This window comes from Spea bombifrons, chromosome 4 (assembly GCF_027358695.1).
Source record: "Spea bombifrons isolate aSpeBom1 chromosome 4, aSpeBom1.2.pri, whole genome shotgun sequence".
Lineage (NCBI taxonomy): Eukaryota > Metazoa > Chordata > Amphibia > Anura > Pelobatidae > Spea > Spea bombifrons.
In genome coordinates, this window is record NC_071090.1 from 55,140,562 (window position 1) to 55,167,264 (window position 26,703).

General features: G+C 36.3%; 1 protein-coding gene across 5 annotated transcripts in view; it reads left to right on the plus strand.

Moving 5' to 3' along the window:
- PTPRZ1 (protein tyrosine phosphatase receptor type Z1) overlaps positions 1 to 26,703 on the plus strand; it is a 78,957-nt gene that overhangs the window by 43,147 nt on the left and 9,107 nt on the right. The window contains exons 9-22 of one of the 5 annotated variants that reach the window (XM_053465327.1): positions 1,544 to 1,728; positions 2,070 to 2,196; positions 5,721 to 5,767; positions 6,381 to 7,302; positions 9,127 to 9,804; positions 15,170 to 15,314; positions 17,663 to 17,754; positions 21,241 to 21,326; positions 22,086 to 22,106; positions 22,230 to 22,326; positions 22,936 to 23,018; positions 24,533 to 24,667; positions 25,706 to 25,840; positions 26,052 to 26,215. In XM_053465327.1, the coding sequence (XP_053321302.1) occupies positions 1,544 to 1,728; positions 2,070 to 2,196; positions 5,721 to 5,767; positions 6,381 to 7,302; positions 9,127 to 9,804; positions 15,170 to 15,314; positions 17,663 to 17,754; positions 21,241 to 21,326; positions 22,086 to 22,106; positions 22,230 to 22,326; positions 22,936 to 23,018; positions 24,533 to 24,667; positions 25,706 to 25,840; positions 26,052 to 26,215 (2,917 nt within the window). The remainder of the gene's footprint in view (positions 1 to 1,543; positions 1,729 to 2,069; positions 2,197 to 5,720; positions 5,768 to 6,380; positions 7,303 to 9,126; positions 9,805 to 15,169; positions 15,315 to 17,662; positions 17,755 to 21,240; positions 21,327 to 22,085; positions 22,107 to 22,229; positions 22,327 to 22,935; positions 23,019 to 24,532; positions 24,668 to 25,705; positions 25,841 to 26,051; positions 26,216 to 26,703) is intronic. The other 4 variants (XM_053465328.1, XM_053465329.1, XM_053465330.1 and 1 more) reach the window with 4 other exon arrangements.

The window sequence follows — 26,703 nt, forward strand, 5'->3', positions numbered from 1 at the left end:
TGCCAAAGGGTTAAATGTCAGTTCTAAGCTGTGTTAAAGCTTTATGCAGATCTTCAGGCAAAGCATTATTAGTGATAGGCATTCTAAAGAAGTGTGTCATTAAAAGGTGTGCAGCACATGAGCAGTCATCTCATCACCAAAAAGTCAAGAATTGCCTGAAGGGCTTTAAGGAAACCTATCACTCACTACTGGGTGGAAACAATACATTTACACACCTAAAACACTTAAAGATATTGCATAAGAAGCTACTGCTGAACATCTGCTCATCAAGCATTATAAAGAAATGTTCACTACACTCTGCATACCCAGAACCCTGGCGTAAACTGAAAGCACAGGGTCAACCTATATGTACGCCAGAAGCCAGTCTTACAAACTCAACTTCCAGAGCAACATCTTTTTGTAAAGTTAATATTTTCACATATTAAAAAGTGATATCAGGTCCCTGAATGGTTTTTATTTGTTTTGTATCCCAGAGAGGACAAACTACTTGAGAAACCTACTAATAAAAATGACCTTGTAAATTCTTCCTCAAGCAATGTTGGGTAGGAAAATCTGATTGAAAACATACTAGCTCGTGTAATAAGTAGATCTAAAAGAGTTGTCGAACTAAAACTCTCCTGGCGCTCTGCAAACATGTCTGGAGAACATCATGGGAGTTCCAGAGCCATTTTGAAGCTTCCTGTTAACCCAGGAAGAATTCTTAGACTGGAATGGAGAAAACTGGTTACCAACCTGTTATTATGGGGAAGGACGTGCAGGAACTGGTTAACCTAATTGGTTTTGGACATACTTCCCCTAAATAACAAGTTACATAGGCCTTTTGAAGATTCCCTGGTTATTTTTTTTCACGTTTATCCAGAATAAACTATTGAATATCTTTGGAAGCATTAAGCTTTTTGGGTTTTAAGTAACAGCCCAACAGGTGTTCAAAACAGTAATCACTGCTGCTGTGGATGCATTTAGAATTGTACTTGGAAGCCTTGGAATTGCAGTTTTTGTGTCTATAGCACCCCCAAGTGTTTAAAACATAAACCTCAACAAATTAAATACAATTTTCTATGTACTGTGCATTATATAACCAAATTATAGGAAAAATAATTCTGCTTGTGCTGCTTGGGGAGCTTTCCCTTGTTACCAGCCGACATCCACTATGGAGCACTTATAAGGAACATCATATCACGGCACTGGGGTGCTGCCCTGAATCAGGCCTAGTGCTCCACCCAGCCAAGATATGCTTCTGCCTGGCACGTGATACTGCTTATTGCTCGTCAGCTCCAGCATTGGCTCAGTGAACGCTCCAGGGAGGTCTAACCAGATCCCTGTGTGCATGCATGGAATGCACTTCTCTTGATTTTCAATGGGAACTCTTTCCAGCCAATCAGTGAGGCAATCAGATCATGAAGAGTGAGTTCTGCTGGAGCTATTCTCCTTATGGTACTGCTTTTTTTGTTCAGAGGGCTCCCGTAAACACTGGGGTTTTAAGAAAACTGGTAAAATCCAGTCTACTACATATTTCTAAAACCTCTGACTCTTTGTGTCTTAGTTTGCAGTTCAGAGCCTGATGATGTGAGAGCAGATGCACAGAATGACACAAGCCTCCTGATTACATGGAAGCGACCAAGGGTTGTTTATGATGGAGTGATTGAGAGATATTTGGTATTTTATCAACAATTAGAAGGAGAAGATCAAACAAAGCATGAGTATCTGACTGACGGCTATCAAGACTTGGTAATACACTCGAATGCCTTTATAATCCATAAATAATGTCTTAACTGCATCATGAAATTAATTTTACAATTCTTCAAAAAGCTTGTTCATAGGATACAAAGTTACTGTTTCTAGTGACTACTCTTAAACTAAATATTCTGAGCATTATATTGATGTTATGGCTTCTCATAATATTCATCAATAATGTTATGTGCTGTATTTCTATTCTTTATCAATGGGCTTACGTACTAAGAATAGTGGAAATCATATATGTTTTTGTAAGCTAATTGCTTCTTAATACTGTTGTGTGTGCCCCTTTATTTTGAATTTGTTGATTTATCTGTGTACTTTTTTTTATATAGGGAGCAATAGTGTATAACTTATTGCCCAACACAAGTTACGTTCTACAAGTGGTAGCAATATGCACAAATGGACTACGTGGAAAACGCAGCGACCAAGTGATTGTTGACATGACAGTAGATGGCCCAGGTATGCGATTTAAATAACATTGTGCCAAACTATTTGAAAATTTGGTGTGATATTATATGACATTAAGCACTAAGCCCTCATTTCATTCAGAATATTTTACTTACATGCAATACAGTGCATGGACTAGGCAACACTCCTGCAGATGTAAATGAATTTCATACATCTTATCAATCATATATTTTTAGTAATAATTTATTTTTGTTGAATTCATTTTATTTAGCTAGGGTATACTTTTTCACTGTGACATTCAACAACTAATGTGTATTTAGATGATCTAATAAGGTCCATTCATATATATATTATCATTATCATGTTGGGAAAATATCATATTCACAGTGTTATTATTGGGGCCAGGTTTTTAAAGTATCCACAAGTCATACCACAAGTCACACGAGTCTTATAATAGTGGAAGAGTCGAGCAATCAATGTGTTGTAAAGTATTTTCATTTGATTTTCTTTGCTTGTATGACGATATAATGCAGACTTTTGTACTGCGTGTAAAAAGTGTATGAATTAAAATTAGAACACCTCTGTACTACTAATTTTACTTTACTCTCACATATGTTATTGAGACTTTTCTTAGGTTGAAAATAACTATTAATTGCTGGGATCATAATAATGCTGACTACCCTTATCAAACTGTCTTATGCAAAAAATATCTAGAACAGTTATCTGAGTTCTTTGGCTCAGGCATCAGCCTCTGTTCTGATGTAGATCAATACATCAGCAGTCTTATTTTTATAATAAAGGGTATCCTCGGATTGCTTCTTGGTTGGTCATTAATCAGCTGTGTAATCTGTGACTAGAGGAAAGAAGCTCAGTAATAGTCCTAGCGGCAAGGTCTATTAGGCCAGTGATAGCAATCAGGCAATCAAAGGATGTCAGAGACCAGCATTGGAAATGAGTATCTGTATTAATCATTTCTTAAATGGTATTTGGTGAAATCTGATGATCATCCCCAAAACTACTGCCATTTTACATCTGCCCCTTATCAAGAATGAAGCCTCCTGTTTGTAATACTTGTGTCGGTTTTGATAGATCATTAAGAAGGTATTGACGTATGTAGGGTTTGACATCTTGGAATAGACACATTTATTGGCAATGGGATAATTTCTAATTGAGAAACCTGGGACAGGGTTCAGCTTTTGGTCCAGTGTTTTTATTCTGCCGAAAAAAAACATAATATCAATGTTAAAAACAATCTGGATACTGAAATGATTTATTTTAACACAATGTGTTGACAATCTTCGTTTCACATATTAACTTGAACCATCATTATTGACAAATCATTTACTACCTCTGTTTGTATTGTTCCATTACATTTGTTTCAGTAGATTTTATACAAAATGTATGCGTATATATGGGAGTTATATATGTCATAATGGTTTATGTTTAACATTCATGATTTGTTGCGCAAGTTATTCCATGTTTCTCTCACATGTGGGTTTACTTAAAGGTTCTATGCAATAATATGCAACTTTAACATTATCACGTTCTCTTACAATTCATATTCTATAGTATTTATGTGAAAAAAGCAATAATATAATTGTGAACTGTTGTATTTGGCTTACTAGGAAATGTAAATAATAGGTAAAAGAAAGTACTTAAGCCTAATTTTTGCATGGGATCTCTAGTAAACAAACCTAATAACTGCTTTATAATGCTGGCATGGGCGTTCTGTATACTGTTCCATAAACCTCTCTGCTCAGTTGGGAACGCAATCACTTCATTGCTTCTATATCCTAATACTTACACGTGACCAGATCTCTTTAACTTTGCATTATAGATGAAGCATGGTTCACTCGTCATATTTGAAACACGTAACCATTTTCATTCACGGTGTTTGTGCATGTGTAATTAATAATACATTTGAAAATGATATCAAGATTGTTATCCAGGAAATGATGCTGATATATTGGTTGTAACAGTTTTTTGGTCCATGTTGTGTTTTATTGTCAGTTACATTGCCATCATTTTTCAATTTCCAAGGGAACAAATACATTATGTTTTCAAATTCTGTCCTGGGGATTTCATACAATGGGGAAGGGTCCCTAATGATATGTGCTTAAGATATATTGAGTTTTCCCTCTGTGTGAGTGCAGAAGGAAACAATACAACTAGTTTGCCTACAATCTATCCGGCATGCAAAGAATTATGAACTACTGAAAGTTGGCCTACGAATAAATATGTAACACCAGACCTAAGCTGGCCATTCACTGTGTGCATAATGTCTATATCCAAACAACTTACAAAGGCTAGGTAGATGACTACTGACTGTATGGAGCCAATGCATCAGATAAAGAAATATATTTATGTTTTATTTCGGTGATAGAGTAATGAGAGTAATGCTATTTAGCACAAAGCACAGTGCGGGCATGGCATATCTCAATCTGAAGATACATGCCTACTCTATCTCAAGTATTATGATTATAAATGAAATAGAAATTAATTAAACCGTTATATATTATTATAGATATATATAACCCATAATTTGTAAATATATTAATAATTATTAGTATTAGTATTATTTGTATATCAATATACAAGGTCTCCCTAAGGCATATAATAATAAATATCATATCACTGTATAATATAGACTTTATTACATGTATTTGCATCTAAGCAAAGGAAAACAAAAACATAAAATGTAATTTGCAAGCTCTGGAAAACTCATCATACTCTTTGGAAGGTAAGATTTTTTTTTATTATTCTTTCCTTTTCTTTCCTGGAAAATAGGTAGTAAAGCATATTTGAGATGCAAGATGTTTTAAGACGATTTTGATATGATAGTTTTAAGAGAGCTTAGGAGTTTGAAAGCTGGTATCTCCTCCAAAGTGAATGTAAGAGGCAAATGTTGATATTGGAAGAAGTTAGCTTATTGGCTGGGATTCCATTATAAATTGAGGAAACTGGGATTTGGTAAAATGAAACCATTTCCGGGACAGACTCACATAACTGAATGCAGTTTAACATAATTCATATTTGAATTCCCCCCTTTTCATGTATTTATGCACCATGGTAGTAGCAGACAAAGCTATGCTGCAGAACAAAAAGGGCAGACTAGATGAGCCAAATCTGCTGTCAAATGTTATATTTCTATGTGACAGCTGACATTACTTGCACACTTATGTGTCGTCTTCTTCATTTCATCAGTTTTATTCATTTGTCATACATACAGATTATGTAATTATAGTTTAACCAGAGTAGTTCTCAGAAAAGGGCTTTTGCAAATAAGCTTTTCAGTCATCCATTCTAGTGCTTATTTTAGCAATTCTTAAATAGTAATATCAACAAAAAAAGAAGTTAGTGTCATTGTAATTGCAATGATACCGATAAAACATTATCACGAGTGTACATTTATTTAACTATGCAAGTGTACAGCTTGCGTATTTTTTTAAAAACATGTCCACACGATCATTATGACTTATTGAATGTGTTGATATCTATGAGTACATTATTAAACTGCATGTTATTTCAAGTTTATTGTGTTCAACAATAAACCTTCAATTCTACTCTTACCACAGGAATTGATCCCTTTATTGATTTAACAGAAACTGAAGAGGACATTGAGGTAATTGTATAAAAATATATCTTTTTTATGTTAATCTATTACTCCCACTTTAAGTTGATCAGTAGTATGTGTGAAATTGAAAGGACACCATCAGAGCCATAACTAGAGTCAAAGGTTCGGCCCCCTGGGGTGACGTCGCAAAAGAGGGTGTGGGGGCATTGCCACTGGGTGCCTCAATTGTGTCCCTCACCTTTTGGCGTTTGGGGCAGTTGCCCCTCTTACCCCACAAAAGTTATGGCTATATAATTGCTAGCTAATTTCTGCCTTAGGTGAATGTGTTAATCAACATATTCTTCAATATCTCAATCTGTTTTTGGTTGTTCTTGTAATATAATTAACAGATTTATATAAAATGTATTTGAACACACTTCGATTTATGATCAGATTTTAGGTCCCTGTATCAAAACTCAAGCAATAAGAATGCAGGTCTGATGTGCTATGAAAGTCCTGGCAATAATCTTCAAGTTGGTTATTTGATTATTTAATCAAGCCTAACCAGTTGTTTTGTCTCCTGATATAATCATTAAAGTATATACACATTACTTTTTTCACACATTATCATTTATTAGAGACCATAACAACATTAAGTAGGGCATATTTTTGTTCTTTGTAGGACAGTGAAGAGCCTCAAGAGGACAGTGAAAACAAAAAACCTGAAATTGTATTAAGCACTATTAGCACCGTTAACCAAATAGAAGGGCAAGGAGCCCCAACAACTACAACGATTCACGACACTGAAGAAAACCTAGCATCGCGTAAATCAAGTACTGAAGCATTTCTCGGTCAACATAATGTTAATAAAGCTTTCTTTTATCCTACTTTACAATCTACAACCAAAACACCTGTGGATGTGACACAAGGACCTGTGAAGAACACAGAGGTTCCCTTGCAAGTAGCAACGGAAGCAACAACATACAAAATTAAGGATCTGAAGAGTAGTTTTGAATTATGGATGCTCAATGTTACAGACACAACTAAAGCTACCAATGAAAAAGATGCAAAACACAGTGCTGATGAACAGATGACAACTTCAAGTTGGAAGAGGAGAATGTTTTTGCCCACTAGAAAGCCTAACACACAATTGAATGACACCCTTGTCTCTACTCCAGATGCTTTTTTCTCGACATTAAATCCAGAAAACACCTCTCAGAAACCAAAACCATATACAACAGAAGATTCATCTCCCTTCAGTGAAAAAGTGTGGATAAAGACTTCCCCTGGTCCTATCATGGAATTTAATGCCTCAAATACCTCAGATTCAACTACATTACTTAATATTTCAACTGATAAAGAGAATCGGCTTGCAACTAATTCAGTCAATGTCAGTTTTGATACATCTGTGTCCACATCTCCTAGCACTGCTGAGCTGGATCCAAGTACATTGGTTCCTGGGGTAGAGATGCCACATTTTTCAGCTTCTACTCTGTCTCCTGTTGACATTTCATTTCAATCTATCTCTCCAAGCTTAGGACAACAAGGTTCTGCTTCCCCTGCGACTGATGTATTCTCTCAGACCACTCAACCAGTATCTAATGGTGAGACTCCTCTTCAGCCTTCGCACACTAGTGAATTATTTCCTTTAGTTACCCCCTTGTTGTCTGACGCTCAGCTCGTGAAAGCTTCTGCTGCTACTTCAGATGTTGATTTGATCCTGCATGCTACACCTTTATTTCCCAATGTTGATGTTTCGCTTGAACCTACCCTGTCTTCCTATGGTGAAGTACCTTTGCTTACCTTTTCCTCCGCTTCTGCCAGTAGTGAAGTGTTTGATCGTCTGAATGCAGGTTCTGAAATGTTTTCGCAAGTCACTCAAGCTGTTGCATCTGATACACTGTCCTTGCATGTTTCTTTGGCCTTGACTGAAAGCACTGCATTTGTTCAACCAAGTCATACACAGTACCCTGATGTGATGCCACATCAGACTGTTCATGCTGCTTCTGAGACATTGACATATGGTTATGATGGTTATGCCTTTAATAATACTGAATTGCTTTCTCAACTTGAAACCCCCAGCACTGACTTAAAGATGCATGCACTCTCCACAGTGTCTGAACACATCTACTCTTTATCTAGTAATTTGGTTTCTACAGAACACTTTATGGTTTCCTCTGAATCTCCAACCTCTGTGCATGAATCTGCTGGCGTATTTCACCAGGGTTCTCTAGTTAAAGAGTCAAGTACTGAACTGTTTTTTAAACCAAGTACTGTAAGTTTACTAAGTGATACTTTACTTCAGCCTACACATTCCATGTTTAGCAATGAGGATAACTCTGAACCGTTTTCTGGTAGTGGTTTTTTTTTCTATGGTGTAGATGAATTGACAGCTGAGAAAGTGTCTTCATCTGGTTCGGGAGATGAAGTTACTTATAGGACAACTGAGCTTAATGAAAACAAGCCGGTCATGATACATGATAAATTAGATAACTATGACACTGGGCTGCAGACTACCTCTATTTATGGTGAAGTGACTTCACCTGTCGATCATTATATGATTGCAGAACTTTCTTCATCTGATGTAATTAGGGAAAACAAACCAACACAAGAAACACGTCCAGTGTCTTTTCCCACTACTAAGAGTTTTGACTCTGATTTCATTGCAATTTCAGAATATCTTCTGCCTGTTCAGAAATTTAATGCTGTATCAGCAACCTCTGGTGACATATTGCTTAAAACTATGCTTACCACTGCCTCAAAAACTCTCTCTGTTTCTTCTGACATGCTACTTTTGCCAACTCAGGAATTTGTTTATGAGATGCCAGATAAACCAATTAATGAAGCACTTCCACAAACTGTGCTTCAGTTGTCTGATATTAACATTGCTTCTGCTGATGGTGAAGTGTTGAATAAGACATCTCATCTTCATCGCCATAGCTCTAACGCTGACTATCTGTTGTCTCCTTCGTCTTCTGATGCTATTGCCAAGTCAATGTTGCACTCTACATATATAACATCTGTTGGCAGCCACTTGTCTCCGAACTCTGATGAGCACACGCTTTCACAGCATACAACTACGGTCTTGCATGACAATTTTGTTGCACCCTCTTTGTTAGTCAATGTAAATTCTGATGAAGCTGTTATGGTAGCCTCTGGTAATGATGACATCAATCAGCCTTTAGAATTTATACCGTCTGTGTATTCACATTCCATTTCTACTCCAATACTGCCTACAAATATATTAACCCAACAACATACTAGCACCTTATATCATCATTTGCCATCTTATGCTTACCCCGCGCATGGCACTCCTATTCAATCCTCAAGTACTGAAAACAATATGTTTTCTATCTCTACACATGTTTCTAATGCAATAACTGTTGACAATTCTGTTACTTCACCAAATGTATATGTTTCTGTTACAGCAGATTCTCCAAACAGTGAGAGTCCTAGCACATTAACAATGTTAACATCTACATCTAAATCAACCACTGGTATGCTACCCACTATCAGCTCTGATTCCATAATGGGCTATTCTGTAGTCGATGATGGTATTCCTGTCACTGCTGACACAGAGGCCACATCACATACAGAATCCCCAGAGAATGTTGTAGCAGACACTAGTAGTTATGATCGCAGGATGATGGAGAAGAGTAATTTAAGTCTGAGTGAACTTTCGGACCTATCTGAAGAAGGAAGTGCTTTAGCAACTACTGCGAAAGGTGAGGTGATAGTCTCTGAAAAGGAAGGAGGACGCCATTTAGCTTCAACCACATCAGCGCCAAGCCCTGCACTGAAGAACAGTGGTACAACTGTCATGGAAACCCATTTTCAGACTTTACATTTGCCTGTGGAAAATACATCCGAATCAAACTCATGGGCAGCACTTACCGGTGATGAAGAAAGTGGTTCTGGTCAAAGCACCCTAGATAGCCTTAGCGATAATGAGACTTCCACAGATTTCAATTTTTCTGATGTTGTTGACAGAGACAAAGACTTTGAGGTTGCTGTTGTACCAGGTAAAGCAGATGCATCTCCTGGATCTGAAATGACATCACCAACATCTATAACTAGTGATCGTTCAACAGTAGCCAACGAGGCAGGTTAGTGGTGGATGAGAGAAATAGAAAGTTTTAATTGCCTCGTACACCATCAAATTATTATATTTCTTTTTGTTGTTGAAGTTTTTTTGGGGGGGGGGTTGTGATTCAACAGCAATATTCTTCCAGTCTATTATGTAGTGGAAAAAAACAGTGTTATGGATATTTAGAGGAAACAAAAGTGTGAGATAAGAGTAAGTGGCCCATTTCATGTTATTCAAGTTCATAGAAAGTTTGGAACGCAACCTACCCATTAGCGATCATGTCACACAGTCTAGGCTTTTCAATGGTAAGTGTGAGTTTATGTTTGAAATGACTGCAGGTTTTTTACATGTAGACAAAGTATTGTTTGGAGTTAGGTAGTTCTTTTTGCAATGTAACTGATGTCTTAAAATAAACATGGTAATATTAAACATGGAGCAGCTATAATGATTCCTAACACAGCTTGCGCCTAATCTCTCTGGTTATTCCTGCACCATCCTAAATTACCTTTTGTGTGTTCTTGCAGTGGGGTTTTCCTTCTTGCTTTGCTTTCCTTTTGCTTTGGATTCTAATCAAATAAATGCATAAACAATATAACAGCAATGCCAATAATTGTTCCGCCAGATAAAGCAGCATGATTTAATTAATGGATCTTCTGCAATGAGTTTAAAACAAACACTGTCTGCTTTCAGTCACTGTATTATAAAGGTGTGGTCCATCCCTCTCCCTGCGTGCAAAACCAATTAGGTCAACAGTTAACATTTCATTATTTTTTTTAAATTATTTAGGGGGAAAAATGGAATAAGGAATAATTACATTGCAAGAAATGTACATAATAAAACGACAAAATAAATTAAAAAAAAAAGAGAAATAACAAGAATACACTACAGTCCTTGATATATTCTAGCCATTACTCACAAGGTGTTTTATCAGTGGTAATTGAGATACAGTCAGGTCAGTAAGAGATATTCTCCAATGCACAAATAAAACACAAGGGACTACACCTTTAAACAAAAGCACAAGTGACAGAGAACAGCTTGAAAATGCAGGACTTGTTAGTGATATGTGAATAGTAAAAAGACATATGGGTTCCCATACCGTGCCATTTGATATTAATGTGAAAAGCGTAATATTTATCATGTACTACAAAAGTTTGATTTTTTTTTTCCCTCCAAAAAATGTGTCACTGTTAACATTTTACATTTTGCCTTATGTAATACCCTTCAGATGCATAGTTATGAGTGTTGTGGAGGCAAACATTTTGTATTTGTCAATGCTGATTCATTTGGGGACCAATCTCAAAGATTTTATTGCTTTATTAGGAAAAGTCGCTTATACTATAATTAGCAAACTATTTAAGGTCTATTATAGAACTTATAGAACTTAAAAATACAGCCTCCCTATTATAACATATTTTGTGTTTAACTTAAACTGTTGACTTTTTAGGTAAATCCACCCTATTATATAATAAGATCGTGAATGCACGTATTAGTGCTAGATCCTGATTGCTTAAGCCGACTAGTAATTCCTACTTAAAAAGTACATGACTACTGTGAGAGGCAATACAACACTAATGAGAATGAACATATTTTGGGGGCTGTATTTCTTTATGAATTAGCTAAAAAAATTAATGGAAATTCTAATGGAATAGAATAAACATTTTCTCTAAAAGATGTATTATATGTATCTGTACACTAGATGGAGCCATTTTCACATAGAGTTTAACAGAACATACAAAATTATTGAAATGGCTAAAAGATGGGATTTTCAAAGAGTTCATAGTGTTCGGAAAACATCCCAACTCGCATTCATTATATTACTTGACAAGTATATGGCAATATAACCGATTAGTAATCCAGCCTAGTTAATTTTCCTTTAAGCATTTTTCCTTTTAGTACCGGAGTGGGATTGTTGTTTGCACTGAGCCTCATGCGCACAGAGATAACTGTATCATCTCCGGTGAAAATGGCAACACCCAGGGCTGTCTTTAATCAAATCAAAAGGGGTAGCTTTCCAAGACCTGTTCATAGGCCCTCAGGGGGTCCTCTCAATGCCTTTTACATTTGGTGGAGTGGGTTAAGATGTATGCAGGGAGCGATAGGTCGAAAACATGAAAAGAGGAGGGAAAGAGATGGAAGAGAGGGGATTAGACAATGTTTAGGGAACCGTGGGCTCACAAGTCTATGGTGCAATATATTAACGCAGTTTATTAATAAAGATGTAATTAAAAAGTCCCCATATACACAACACGTGTGTAGTGTGTACGTGTTTATATATACATATTATATGCATATAGGTATACATATAGGTATACGTGCGTACACCACTATATGCTTCCTTCTTATTGACACTACAGTAGGCCTTATCTCTTTTTCTGAGAATACACAAATAGATCACTATTACCAAGAACTAGTAGATACGGTATGTAGATAAGGCTCCATACATGACCATTCTGATAGAAAAGGCTCCATTCTGTTCCCATAAGTGCACCTGATAACCTGTCATCTCTGTTGTTTAACACTTTACAGTTGCTGTGTTTTACAGCAGAGAGAAATGTTTGGGTGCAAAAAGTAGTCCCGTAGAATTCCTTTATTTTAATGTCCAATTTATTGCACTGTATGGTATGTTAAACCGCTAATGCAAGGGAATGTTGGTTTAATTTTCATCGCCCAGGCCCTTTTCTGTGTCATGTATAAACACATTTAATCCAGCCTTTAGCACAGATTATAACGTATTATTTCTTCTCTCTCAGGTAGGCTATCAATCTGACTGAAAATCAGTGCAAATCAGTGCAACTCACTGCATGCTTTATATTTTTATATTACGTTCTTTGAAAATATTTTGATATTTGCTTTTTTAATATTTTTTAATATTTCGGTATCAGGGTACAAAGGAATTATTCATTAAACCCCCCATGTAAAAAAGCAATGCACCAAGCATCTATTTACCACAGCTTCCCTTTTGAAGATGAGTAGATGCATGGTTTATAAGATCAAGGCCTGCTGTTGTTCAGTTTGGATTTAGCTATCTTTTCAAACTGCTCACAACATCACCTGGTGCCAAGATACCCTGTGTGGTTTAGATCGCAATTTGGGTCTAGAATTATTTTCATGGATATATATCTTGTATAACATTTGTGGACTACTGTCTGATATTGGCATGTAAGAAAATCTAGAAATAGCAACTAATAACAAGAAAGTGTTATTTTAAGGCCATGTATGTAAAATTGTAAGTGCACTTTTTCTAAATCAGTTCCCATTTAAAAGACATGCCACGGTATTCCACTTTAACGTCTTCAAAGACTTTAAGGGGTAGAATCAAGATTGACATGTGAGGCAAGGTTTTCACTCTTAGGTCCTCCCAAGACCCCTACAAAATTGAATAGCTAATTTGTAACTGTTAAACTATATAAACATGTGCTTAACTGAAATAAAATATGTTTTCATTAATAAACTATGCTGTTGTGAATGTAGAGCTTTGATCTCTGGGTAGTTATATCTCTTTTAAAGGTGCTGTTCTACCTACCCTTCTGAACTTAACGCCTGTTAAGGAAACATTTGAAATATCATTCCTAGAACTGCCAAGTGCCCAACCGTTCCCAGAAATGACGCTGTAAGCCTTTTATCATGCAAATTCTTTTTTCTTAGAATTTTGAATTGACACGTATGGCATATGACATACCTGTAGGCCCTTTAAAGCTTGCTGGAATAGAAACTGAAGATTTCTGGGTTTTAATTTGATTTAAATAAAACGATAGATCTTAATGTTTTGCCTAAGTCAAATAGCACCTTTAAATGTAAATAGCTAAAAATTGCCAGAGGTCATTGTGATCTGGAGCTTGTATTTCAAAATGTTCCTAAAGTGATTTTTTCTATGACTACTTTTTTGAAGAACGTACAGAACGCATAGCGGTAGACTGCTAAGCTACTGTTGTGATTAGTATGATCCTACTTTACCTCATTCATAGTATTGCATGGACCCACAAAATCATTTGCACGATGATGAGGTGCATGCGTCGTATGTACACTTACACCGGAACAAGTAAGAACGGTTGTGATCTGTTTTTCTCCCCAACACACAATTGTCCCATGACTCCCCAATATAATTTCGGATGCTGCGAAGATGTTTCTTTTAATCAAGGTGCGTCTCCAGTGTGCAATTCCTCACACATTTTTTTTGTTTTGTTTAATATATTGTACTCCTCGTGCTAGTGCAATAAGTGTTCGTGTAAAGGATTCTTCTGTTGCAATGCACAATATGGCTCAGGTTGTATACTTCCATCACCCCTGCTTCTTCTGTCACAGAATAGAATTGTATGACCATCATGAACCACTGTCTCCACAACTGACCTGTTATTTCATTTGTCATTCTTCAAAGACATTGTACAAATACACTATATGTAATAACCTGCATGCTCAAGGAGAAGCAGCCATTTTTAGTATATAGTTGTAGAACATGGCCTGCAGATTGTAAACAATGGTTTTGAGACGTGTTAGTAATCTATGTTGTTTCTCTGTGATATGAGTTCTACTTATCAGATTGTACCGCTACCTACCCCTTTTTGGCAGGTACTACAAAGTCATACATTTGTGCTATATGCACTAGATTGGTTCTACTTGCTATGAAACCATCTTATTTGGTACACAAGAGTGCATAAGACAAATGTCTTAACTTATTTATTTATATATATGTATTCTGTATATGTACCATGATCTAGTTAGTAAGGATGATGCTCTTAGCAACAATAAGTACTCTATGCCCTTTTGTACATATAGTTATTATATCTGTATCCTTGCAAGGGAAGCATTCAGCATTAAAATATTATGGGTTTCCAAACTGTTGGCCATTACTTTAGATTGCTACTAAACAGCATGCGTAGCCTTAGTCGTGCATGAATTTGCATGAATGATGCGTGTGTCGTATGTCTAGCTTTTTGTAAATATATAAATATATATTTGAAGCTTGCAAGCATGACCTAACTGATCTTTTCCCCAAAAATATTTGTCTTACAAATATTTAGTAATATGCAATGCTTATTATTATTATTATTATTATTATTATTATGGTGAATTATTTCCTATTATTTTTGGTAGTATGAGCACAATATTATTTTTAAGGAATATAAATTTCCACTTAGTAAATAATATTGTCTGCTATTGTATTATCTTTTCATGTAAGGCTGGGTAAGAGTATGCATCATACAATCTAATGTAGATGTATACATTCATAGGATGTTTAATATTTAAAAATGGACATTTTATTTGTCCATATTCATTTTTTTTAATATCATTTTAAATATAATTTCAGTTTGTATCACTGTAAATGTTTCTATTTGCCCGTACTGAATACATAGAATTATTGAATACCTTTTTTTTTCTGACTACAGAGGCAAGTAATAGTAGCCATGAATCTCGTGTTGGTCTAGCAGAAGGTTTGGAATCAGAGCAGAAGACCCTTATACCACTTGTGGTTGTCTCATCACTGACCTTTATCTGTCTTGTAGTACTTGTGGGCATATTGATATATTGGAGGTGAGTGTTCCATTTTTGTGATTTAAACTTTACATAATGTTTACACATACGTGAATGATATACAACAGAGGCAAAAGTTTTACTGCATGTATTAGTTATGGGGGCAAGGGGTCTGGGCGCCTGCCTTCCCCTGCCCATAGGTAAATTTCCTTCTATACAGGAATATAGGAAAATAATGATTCTTTTTCTTTCACCAAACCAAGTTTGAAGGGAATACAATACTTTTACATAGCCAAACAGATGGAAAACCCAATTATTTTGCAACTGCGATGCCACTGTACATAGGGAAAATCATTTTTCCTTCCTATATAAAAGATCTTAAATCTCGAAGAACACTTAATAGTAAAATGTGGGCTAATTGTTATTGACTTGTATATACTTAAGGATGGACTAGGGTTTTTCCGCTAGTCAGCGCACCCAAAGCAGGCACCAGCTGTGGCGTCTAAAAAAAATATAAAAAAAGTTTTAAAAAATATTAAAAATGTCTGTGAGGCAGTGTTTTCAATTTAAGATCTATCAATAAATGTATGTGTAATCCCTAGTGTTGAGATTACGTTTTTAATGTTTTCAGCACTAACTGTAACTGTTAAAGGGACACTCACCATAGACACCTTAATGCATATGATAGCGGAGAGGTCCCTTTAAAAGTGCATGATGTCCTCTTTGCAGATGCATTTGGCCCTCTTCCCACCACCCAACTTGCCAAACACACACCTCCCAACTCTTGATATACTTTCCACCAATCAGCTCTAGCACAGGCTCAGCGAAAGATCCAGGGAAGGTCTAATGAGACTTCCTTGTCCGTGCGTAGAATGTGTTCCATTGGGTTATAGAATGTTGATTCCAAGTAATGTCCCACGAACACCATTTAATCTACTCTACTTAGCAGCCTATTGCGACATTTGTGTATTGAGGGCTCACATTGAAATGCAATACACAGGGCACTAGATGGTACTGCAACAGAGAAAGAAGCTTAAGTGAAATCTCTTTTTAAAGTATATTATTCCAGAATTCATATCGGGGCTGAAAGTAAAGCATAGACACTACGGGGGAAAAAAAGTCCATGATTAAAAATTGAAAAATTTAAATGAAGGATCAAAATGTGTTATATCAGTGAATATCAGGCTTTTTACTCTCTATTATTAATTGAAGAGAGTTACTGCACATCTGGGATGATCAGACATTACTTGATTAATTTGATTTGACTGATCATTAAGATTCCCTTTTTTCACACTTAGCCCGTCATCACAATGTTGGTCACCTCTCACGCCAAAACAGATGGCGCACCTGGTATTATTCTACGTACACATTATCAAGGGCCAGATGTTGCACAATAAAATTGAATAGCTAATTTGTAAATGTTAAACTATATAAACTAGTAGGCTTTTTGAGTGATATATGGTAGCAGAGTTGTGAACAATAATTGAATATTATGCCATCTGGATATAGCAAACTAAAATTGTTTTATTAAGATATTTCATAAACCAATTAAATACACACCATAATAAGTGTTTTAATGTTTCCCCAAATGTCACATTTTGTAAATAAAATGATGTGCCCTTATTTGTGAACTACTGGTCATAAATGCCAACAGCTTAATGAAGTAATTGACCAATTGCAAATGCTCTCAGTTTTCTTAATTTTCTTTTTATGGTAAATAAGAAAAAAAAACACACAAAATGATAAAAGCAATGTATATAAGGTGAACTTAACACTACTTTTTTTTCAACTGCTATAAGACTCAATACAGTAATGCTTTACCTGTACCGATGCAGGGGTTTTATTAATTAGATATAAACAGTAGTAATGCAAACTGTTTATGGTTACTTTACAAACTGTATATGTGTGGCATTCACTATAGTATATAGTATATGTGATAAAATATTGAGGTTTCAGTCCAACTTGTGGACTTTCATCAGTCCACAAGTTGGACTGAAACCTCGATATTTTAGCGTCTTGCAATAAAAGCTAAGTACTATCGAAGACCGTGAGTGCTGGCTTTATTACCATTTGATTATTGTTATTTTGCTAACAGCCAAGCACCAGGCACGTTTTTTAATCTAGCGAAACTAGTATTTATCACCATACTTATGTTTTGGTAGGAGTGCAAGGCTATTTGTTATATATATATATCATATTTACCTGTAGTATTGCATATTGGTTTTCTGATGTGGGTGTTAATTTGCTCATTCTTCTGTATGTGGCACATGCAAATGATTTCAAACTTCAAATGAATGAATGTATTCATTTTTGTATCCTTTGTTGATATAGGTGTAAGAACAAAAAGGAAGTGTGTGGTCCTGCTTGAGTTTAATAACCTTCAATATATTTGTTTTGCTGTGTTTCAGGAAATGTTTTCAGACAGCCCACTTTTATTTAGAAGATAACACATCACCAAGGGTAGTTTCCAGCCCACCTGCCCCAGTTTTCCCAGTTTCAGGTAATTTACTTACATATATAATTCTCACCTTTATTCCTCTATTGTGTTAGACATAGGTTAATGACATACCGTTGTATGCCTTTAACATTTCCAGATAAAGCACATAAAACATTGTTTTATAAATCAAAAAAGGGTGACAGGGGTCGGTCTGGGGTATGGGTTGAGGGTGAGATGAATAAGGGGGTTGAGTCAAGTCAACCAGGAGGGCAGTGGGGGTTAGTCCTCCTCTAGACAGACCATAAGAGAATAGCCCCTAAGCAGGCTGTGGAAAAACCTGTGGCCGTCCTAGACTGAAACCGGCTCCCTCCTCAATAACCAGCAATTCCCAGCAAACCATTGAGTGTGTCCTTTACATAGCACATGAGGCACCATGCCTGTGTGTCTTCCTCAGGATAGTCCTAGTACGACATGGTAGGACATCCATAAGTGTCCTTAAATGGATGCTTTTCAGTGCTTTTTTATGCTCCCTCACAAGCTTGCCAACAGCCAAATAAAAAACAAGACGTTGTGTTGCACTTGCACTGCTCCTTGTTTTGAATATGACTTCTTGTTCTAACATTTCCCTTTATTTAAAATAGAGCCCCCTCTCATACTAAGTTAAATCCCTTTATGGTTTTAAATTCTTTTTTTCATATCCCCTCTTTGAAACTATACATATTGAGATCCCTAAGTCTTTCCTGATTTTTCAAACCATTTACAAGATCCTACAAGATGTCAATTGTACACAATTCTCCAGATGAGGTCTGACCAGAGATCTAAAGACCACTTACATATTTCTGCTACTAACTCCTTTAACTATGCGACACAACACTATGCTTGCTTTTTCTGATGCTTTGTTGCCTTGCCTGATTACCCCTTAGTCCTCAGAAATAATTACTCCCAAGTCCCTCTCTTCCCCAATGCTGTAATAACAGCATATGTTCCAAATGCATTATTTTATATATATCACAGGTATATCACAGGTAAACTGCAGTTCCCAGTTCAAATGTGGTGGTAGTGTGATGGTTGGGGTGGGGCTGCTTCAGGACCTCGGTGACTAGCCATAATTGAACCATGAATTCTAGTCTCTACCAAAAAATCTTCAAGAAGATTTTAAGTTTTTAAAACTTGTTTGGTGAATTATGTCTAATGATATATTTAAATAAATATATTTTAATTTTTAAAAAAGTATCATACTCGGCACAGTAGGAGAGCATCACTTCTACTCTAACTAGTTTTAAAGCTTAATAACTAGAAAAATTCAAATCTTATTCCAACTTGTTGCTGCTTTTATTTAGCATACAACATACCTGTAAAAGGTCCCTAGGTAAGCATCAGATGATACAATAAGTACCAAATATCAGAAGTTAGGTGGCATATAGAAGCTAAAACATGCAACCTTTTGATAAAAAAAATTCTCAATACCCTGCAAAGTATGATGCTAGAAACAGAAGTTGTAATTTCCATACTGATTTGTTTTGTGTTTAAACAATATATATATATATATATATATATATATATACACATATATATATATGTGTGTGTATATATATACCCCCTTCCAACAAACAAATTAAGGCTTATTAATCAATATGTAGCTAATGGTAAGTATTTATTTAATGTGTATATTTAATCACTAGTTTATGGCCATCTCGTCAATCAAACCCATCTCTGCTTCTTGTTACATTTACTGCCTTATTACTATATTTGCATCTAATTAGAGAATGCACACCTGCTGCCAGATGCTGTCATGTACGTGTGAAGGTGCAATTGCACATATGTGAATTTTCCTTTGTAAGCCTGACTACATAATTCAATTTTAGTATTCATTTGCATTCATCTATAAAACAGAACAGATGGATGTTGCAATCATATCAATAAATTCTTGTTAAGTGAAGCCTAAATTATTAGTCACTCAAAATGGTGAACATCTGTTGATATAAATAAAACCTATGTATTAATACTGAGATGTTTCTTTATGCAATGTATATTTTTACAATGTTGACAATGTTTAATGGTTTTTGCCAACATTACAAAAAAAAACAACCCAAACTTAGAAAGCAAAAGAAATGTGATGTGGCAGGGTTAATAGTGTGATGAAGGCATGTTGGTGTAAGGGCTAATTGTTGAGGAAAGGGTTAATATGCTGTTTTTCAGTTATTCTCTGTATAAAAGTATAATATGAACTTTAATTAAAATCATGTCATGTAGCAGGATCACAGCTAAACATTCTTTTAAACATCCTATATCATGTCCTTGAATCTAGGAAGTTGAGGTGTTGACAGGATATGAGGATCCTTTTTAGCTAAATGCAATATTTATGATAATTACATAGACTTTCATGTATTAGTAAAAAATATAAAAGTGAGACCCTTCCAGCAATGATGAGTCCTCTTCCACGGACTAGTGTATGGTGCTTGGCGTTAGCCCCGCAGCCCATCTCGAACTGTGAAGCTGGGCATAGCTTGGAGAGTCTCCTGGTCCTGGAAGGGACGTAAGCATAACCTGTTTCATTCCTCTTTCATTGTTGATTATAAGGCATGTGTTTTTGATTTCTTTAATAAACTAAATGCATGATTTCATCCATTGAATAAAAGTGTCATCTCTGTATCCTCGAACCTGTTAACCCCTGCCTGTCCAGTCAGGTGTGTGCAGTTGGGGGGTTAAAACACTCATTAATATTATAATTCTATAATTCGCAATAATCAGTTCTCGTTGTAAGGGGACCATATCTATATAACTCAGTCTGGAGACTTGGTGACCAAGCTAATTGCTTGGTCTTGAGCATTAAACTGGAAATCTCTGGTGCAGTTTATGGTTCTTCTGCTATTGGTTTAAGACATTTCAAGTACTAAGTACTGCAGTGCTAAGCTTTACTAGTTGTCCATGGAGAGTCTCTCCATGAGTTATTGTAATCATGTGTCCAAAGCCATAATGATAGGGGAATCTGAGAAATATAACATGACCCCCAGGCAGTTTAAAAAAAAAAAACAGGTTAACCCTATGTCCTTTGAATAAATTCAGACACAGGTCTCAAACCACATCCCTGGAGGCTGTATTCTTATCACCACTTTAAGTATCATTCCATTAACATCGTCAACCATTGGGCACTGCACCATGTAGCTAACCCTGTAATACTGAATATTGCTCATTCTCAGTTGTAAGCGGGACATGTTGAACAGTTTGTATTTTGGGGCTCAGAACCAATTTAGTATCTATACACGTGTTTACCAGGAGAATCTTCATGGATGAGGTATCTGGGGAAACGATTGCAGCAAAAACACTAACATCATCTTTGTGGAGTTGATGCCAAAAATATTTTGTGATGTGCTTGATAAAGAATCATGATCTCCCTCCCATCTGTGTTAGACACACAGGCTTGTTGTACCTTTGTCAAACAGTTCCTAGTGAAGGGTCACTATTAAGTACCTCGTAAAGTTGAGAAAATGTCATAATTTAGATGCACTTGATTTGTTTAACTTAAATGTTCTTTCTTTTTTTTTAAAGATGATGTTGGAGCGATTCCTTTAAAGCAATTCCCTAAACATGTCGGAGAACTACATGCAAAAAATGGATTTACTGAAGAATTTGAGGTACATTTATGCGTTCTCAAATGGTTAGACACAGCGAGCTCCGAGTTGCTTGTGTACTTCGACGGTCAACTCTCTTATGGTATAAGGGACTTTCAAGTTTTCATTGAAATGCTTATTAACTCCTATTCAACTTAGTAGGTAATATTTCTTTACAAAAACTGCAGAAATATACAACTCTAATTTGTTTAAAAACCCATGCTTTTCTCATGTTTTGTAAATTAACCGATAATTGCCTCAACACAACTGAAATATTTCCATCAACTGTGTATTTAAAAAATGAACATTTAGATTGCTTTTTATTGTTTTATTTGGACCTATGCAAATCAGATAATCAGATAAAAATGAATCAGACAAAATTCTACTATAATGGTTCTCTTCGTATAACTTGGAAATGCTTTGTATGAACAAGTCATATGCCACCTTTCAGTTTGTACTTTTTACATCTTCGACTCCACTGTAAGGATTAAATAAATATCAATGTAAACTGAAATTGTTTTGTAGAAACCCCCTTTTTTTCAGCAATTTCCTTTTAAAAATAGTCAATTTTACAGTTTTTGTAATGTGTTAAGTATCTTAAATATTGGCACATTTTCTTTATTTTTTCAGACATTTCATGTGGGTTTTAATACACATTTTCAGTCTTGTTTTTTTTATTTATCATAATTACTTGGATTTCCTTTGTTTTCATAATCATTCCCTCCTTAGTTTGCATTGTGAAATTTATTTTATTTATTTTTTCTTTCATTCATTCCCCATTAGACACTGAAAGAGTATTACCAGGTAAGGCAGTTTATCAACAGATATCATTCTTATTTTTTTTTTTCTGTATATAAAATAAATCTACAACATTTCTACATTTTGTTCTGTGTCTACTATGCCTTTGAAAATACATTTCATTTTCAGGAGGTTCAGAATTGCACAGCTGATTTAGGAATAACGTCTGATACTTCCAACCATCCAGATAATAAGAATAAGAATAGATACATAAACATTGTTGCCTGTAAGTATAATCTAATAAATTTTAAAAAAATGTAATAAATACATATTTTAAAAAATGTTAAGAAGAAGAACCAAGAGCAATCGATCCTGTGCATATAAATTATTATGCCGCAATAGAAGGACCCGTGTCTCCTTCATGGGGAAGTCAGCCACAATGCCTCACAGTTTTGGCCTATGCCTTACAAGACAGCACTTTTAACCTATGCCTTACAAGACAGCACTTTTAATTTAAATTTTGCAAGGACATTAATAGCATTTATGCCCAGGGCTGCCTAGAATGTATGAGCACATAATTAATTAATGTTGGGAACCCGTACCATTTTATTAATGTACTTTTAGTAAAAGAGTACTGTATTATGGCCATTTCCGTCAATTTTTTTCCTGTACTTAAACCCAAGATGTTCTCAATATATATTCAGCACCCATGCACTGAATAGCTGCATTATAAAGTAAGCATAATGGAAGTCAAAGGATAATGCATACTTTACAATCTTTCAAGTAATTAAATCATGTAGAATAGTGGGTTTGGATGGAGAACATGTGAATGATATATATTGTAACATAATGCTTGTTATATGCTAGGGTTTAATTGTAGTAATTGTGCTTGCAGATGATCACAGCAGAGTTAAACTTTCACAGCTGGCAGAAAAGGATGGGAAGGCAACGGATTATATTAACGCAAATTATGTGGATGTAAGTAAATGGCGGGTTGCCCGTTACTAGGCTTATTACATTGCATGAACAGTTTGAAGCTCAGATTTGTATTTTTATTTTAGGGTGTCTTATAATATTACAATAGCAAATGCATTCCATTAGGCCCCAAGGTGATTACTCCATATTACCGTATTTGCTCGATTATAAGACGAGGTTTTTTTCAGAGCAAATGCTCTGAAAAATACCCCTCGTCTTATAATCGGGGTCGTCTTCTAATCAGATCTCAAATAGAGGTCTGATTAGGAGACTAAGATCCAGATCCCCCGCACCGCTGCAGGGGACCTGGATCCTCCTGTCGTCGCCCCCCCCCCACACTTACCGGTGCTTCCGGAGGTGAAGTTGGCAGCGGGGGTTTGTATGCGTCCGTCGCAAATACCTTCCCCGACTGTCAGAGATCAGAGTTCCAGAGTTCCTGATCTCTGACAGCCGGGGAAGGTATTTGCGACGGACGCATACAAACCCCCGCTGCCAACTCCACCTCCTTCCGGCTGCCGCGGAATGAGACGTCAACCCGCTGCCCCGGCAATACAGCAGGAAATTGGAAGCACCGGTAAGTAAGTAAGTGTGTGTGTGTGTGTGTGTGTGTGTGTAGGGCATTTCTGGAATGCCTTACACCCCTATATGCCACTCTGGCACTTAGGGGGTTAAAAGGCATATTATGGGGCAGAGTGGCATATAGGGAGGTATAAGGCATTTCAGGAGGCAGAGTGGCGTTAAGGGGGCATTTAATAGTGCACTCTGCCTCCTGAAATGCCTTATACCTCCCTATATGCCACTCTGCCCCATAATATGCCTTTTAACCCCCTAAATGCCAGAGTGGCATATAGGGGTATAAGGCATTTCTGGAGGCAGAGTGCTCTATATAATGCCTTTTAACTCCCTTAATGCCACTCTGCCTCCTGGAATGCCTTATACCTCCCTATATGCCACTCTGCCCCATAATATGCATTTTAACCCCCTAAATGCCAGAATGGGATATAGGGGTATAAGGCATTTCTGGAGGCAGAGTGGCACATAGGGGGTCAAAAGGCATACCATGGGGCACAGTGGCATATAGAGGGTTAAAAGGCATATCATGGGCCACAGTGCCATATTGGTGTGGCAAGCCTGGGGGCAGATGTGCGTAACTGGGGGACAGGTTGGAAAATACAAGAAATAAAAACAAAAAAAAAATATTTTTCTCAATCATAGCTTTTATTAAAAAAAATAGTTTACATGAATTAACATTTACTGGTAAAACTTTTTTCCTTTAGGGTCGTCTTATATTCAGGCTTTTTCTTTTTTTCCTAAGTTAATATTCAGATTATGGGGGGGTCGTCTTATAATCAGGGTCGTCTTATAATCGAGCAAATATGGTAATTACTGCACAACTGCTCCAGTTTTGATCAATATGGCCCTTTAAATTCAGAAGGAAACAAAAACAAACTAGTCATGTTTGTTGATGGGCGCACAACAGTTACCATATCTGATGCAATGTTTTATTTTGGAAACAGGGTTACAACAAACCAAAAGCATACATTGCTGCTCAAGGGCCGTTAAAGTCAACAGCGGAGGATTTCTGGAGAATGGTCTGGGAGCAAAATGTTGAAGTCATTGTAATGATAACTAACCTTGTGGAAAAGGGGAGAGTGAGTACAATGCTGCTCCAATTCCTACTCAATAGCTATCATTTTTTTTTTTGCATTAAAACACTCCACTACCCTGCTTTATGCTACATGATACTTATACACACCAACAAAACTTTATTCGTGGAAATGTGCCTTGACTGGTGCAATGTCAATATGGCCATTACATTATATTAGAATAAAGAAACAGACACATGTAGATAAAGGCCACAGTGTATAAAACATGCTAGCTTAAACTCGCTAACTGATGTGATCTTTATGACTGGTGAGTTCACCGAGACTACCGGCAAAACATTCACTGCTTGCCAGTCCCCAGGCATCCAGTCCGCAGTGAGTCGGCACTTAGCTGTCTGCGGTGCAGTTCGTTCCGATGGCACTGGCACTAGTAGTATATTCCAGTCCTAGGGACCCCCCGCCAGCACTAATCCTGACCTGAAACAAAGAAGAATTGGGAGGGAGATAAACATGTCCTTGTGGCAGATTTAACCAGAGGTCTGAAGTCAGCAACTACCTTTTATAACCTACCATGATTCCTGCTTGCAAGCCTATTCCCTTACAAAGTCTAATTTAGTTCTTCTGATGGGAATTTCAATATTTTGGCATAAAATAAGAAAGCACATTTGTGCATTGCAGATACTGGTTTGAGGTATTGGGTTCTAGGGATGATTGGTTGGAAAAAAGGTTGAGAAGCACTGCTTTGATTAACATATAGTATATATTACTCACATTCACTCTCAAAAACCAACAACATGCTCTCATCTAGCCAAAAACAGAGAGGAAAACACTCAAGAGGAAAGCCTAAAGCTTTCCATGTTATATAAATAAAAAAAGAAAATTGTTTCCAATCCGTGTTAGAATCTCCCCACGCATTTTCAATGGGGACTACATTTAAACGGACCACTCAGCTATGAGCTAAGGAAATATTAATTCCTTTTCATACAAATACACAAATCTTTTGCAGGTAAAACTTACCTTGATAAAAAAAATGTACATGTGGGTTTCTTGTACACTCAATTAATGCAGTTTCTTTACAAATAATAGAGAAAGTGTGACCAATACTGGCCCAGTGATGGCAGTGAAGAATTTGGAGCATTTTTCATTACCCAAAAGAGTACACGTGTATTGGCCTACTACACCGTGCGGATGTTCACAATTCGGAACACTAAGATTAAAAAGGTTAGTAAAGTTATTACGCTGTCTTGTACAAATAGTGCCTCTGGGAAACTGTAGCATCATTCTAGCTAAACTTACTAGTAAAAGTGGTATTGACACAAACTTGTGTTCCAACTAACAACGTTAAAAAAAAAAAAAGTCAAACAGTAATTTACCTACTATCTGCCTCTGTACATAAAAAACACATAAAATGAATATGTTTTCTCCTTATTAGGGATCCCAGAAAGGGAGAATGAATGAACGATCAGTGGTACAATATCACTATACCCAGTGGCCTGACATGGGTGTTCCAGAGTACACTCTTCCAGTTCTTACATTTGTGAGAAAGGCGGCTGCTGCAAAGAGTGGCACTAATGGTCCTGTTGTAGTGCACTGCAGGTGAGGTGTTCACTACTATGTGATATAGCACACCATTTCTCCTCAGTGATCATTTGGTACTTCGCTTGTGGATTCTAGCAATAGTAGGCATCGCTTGTTGGTCTACCTGCATACTTACTAAGCATCTGAAAAGCATGTTTAACATAAATATTCTTAAAGTCTAGTCTCAAATGACTTTTGTAAGAGAACAGTAGTAATGTAATGCAAGAACGGCATTCTAATGGTGGGGAGCAGACCACTGTGACTTACTAAAAGGAGCTGATCTCTTGTAGAGTTTGGAGTATTTATAGTCAAACATGTTCTTTTGGTTCAAACTTAATATTTGGCCAACTTTGCTGATTATGATAAAGCAACTAATTTTATTATACTTCACAATGGTTATGAAGCATAATGGTTTTGAAGAAAGGGAATGTGTATGTATCACATTGTGTATCATTTTGCTGAATAGGACTGGAGATGACAAGATTGTAGGTGATCTGAAGAACTAA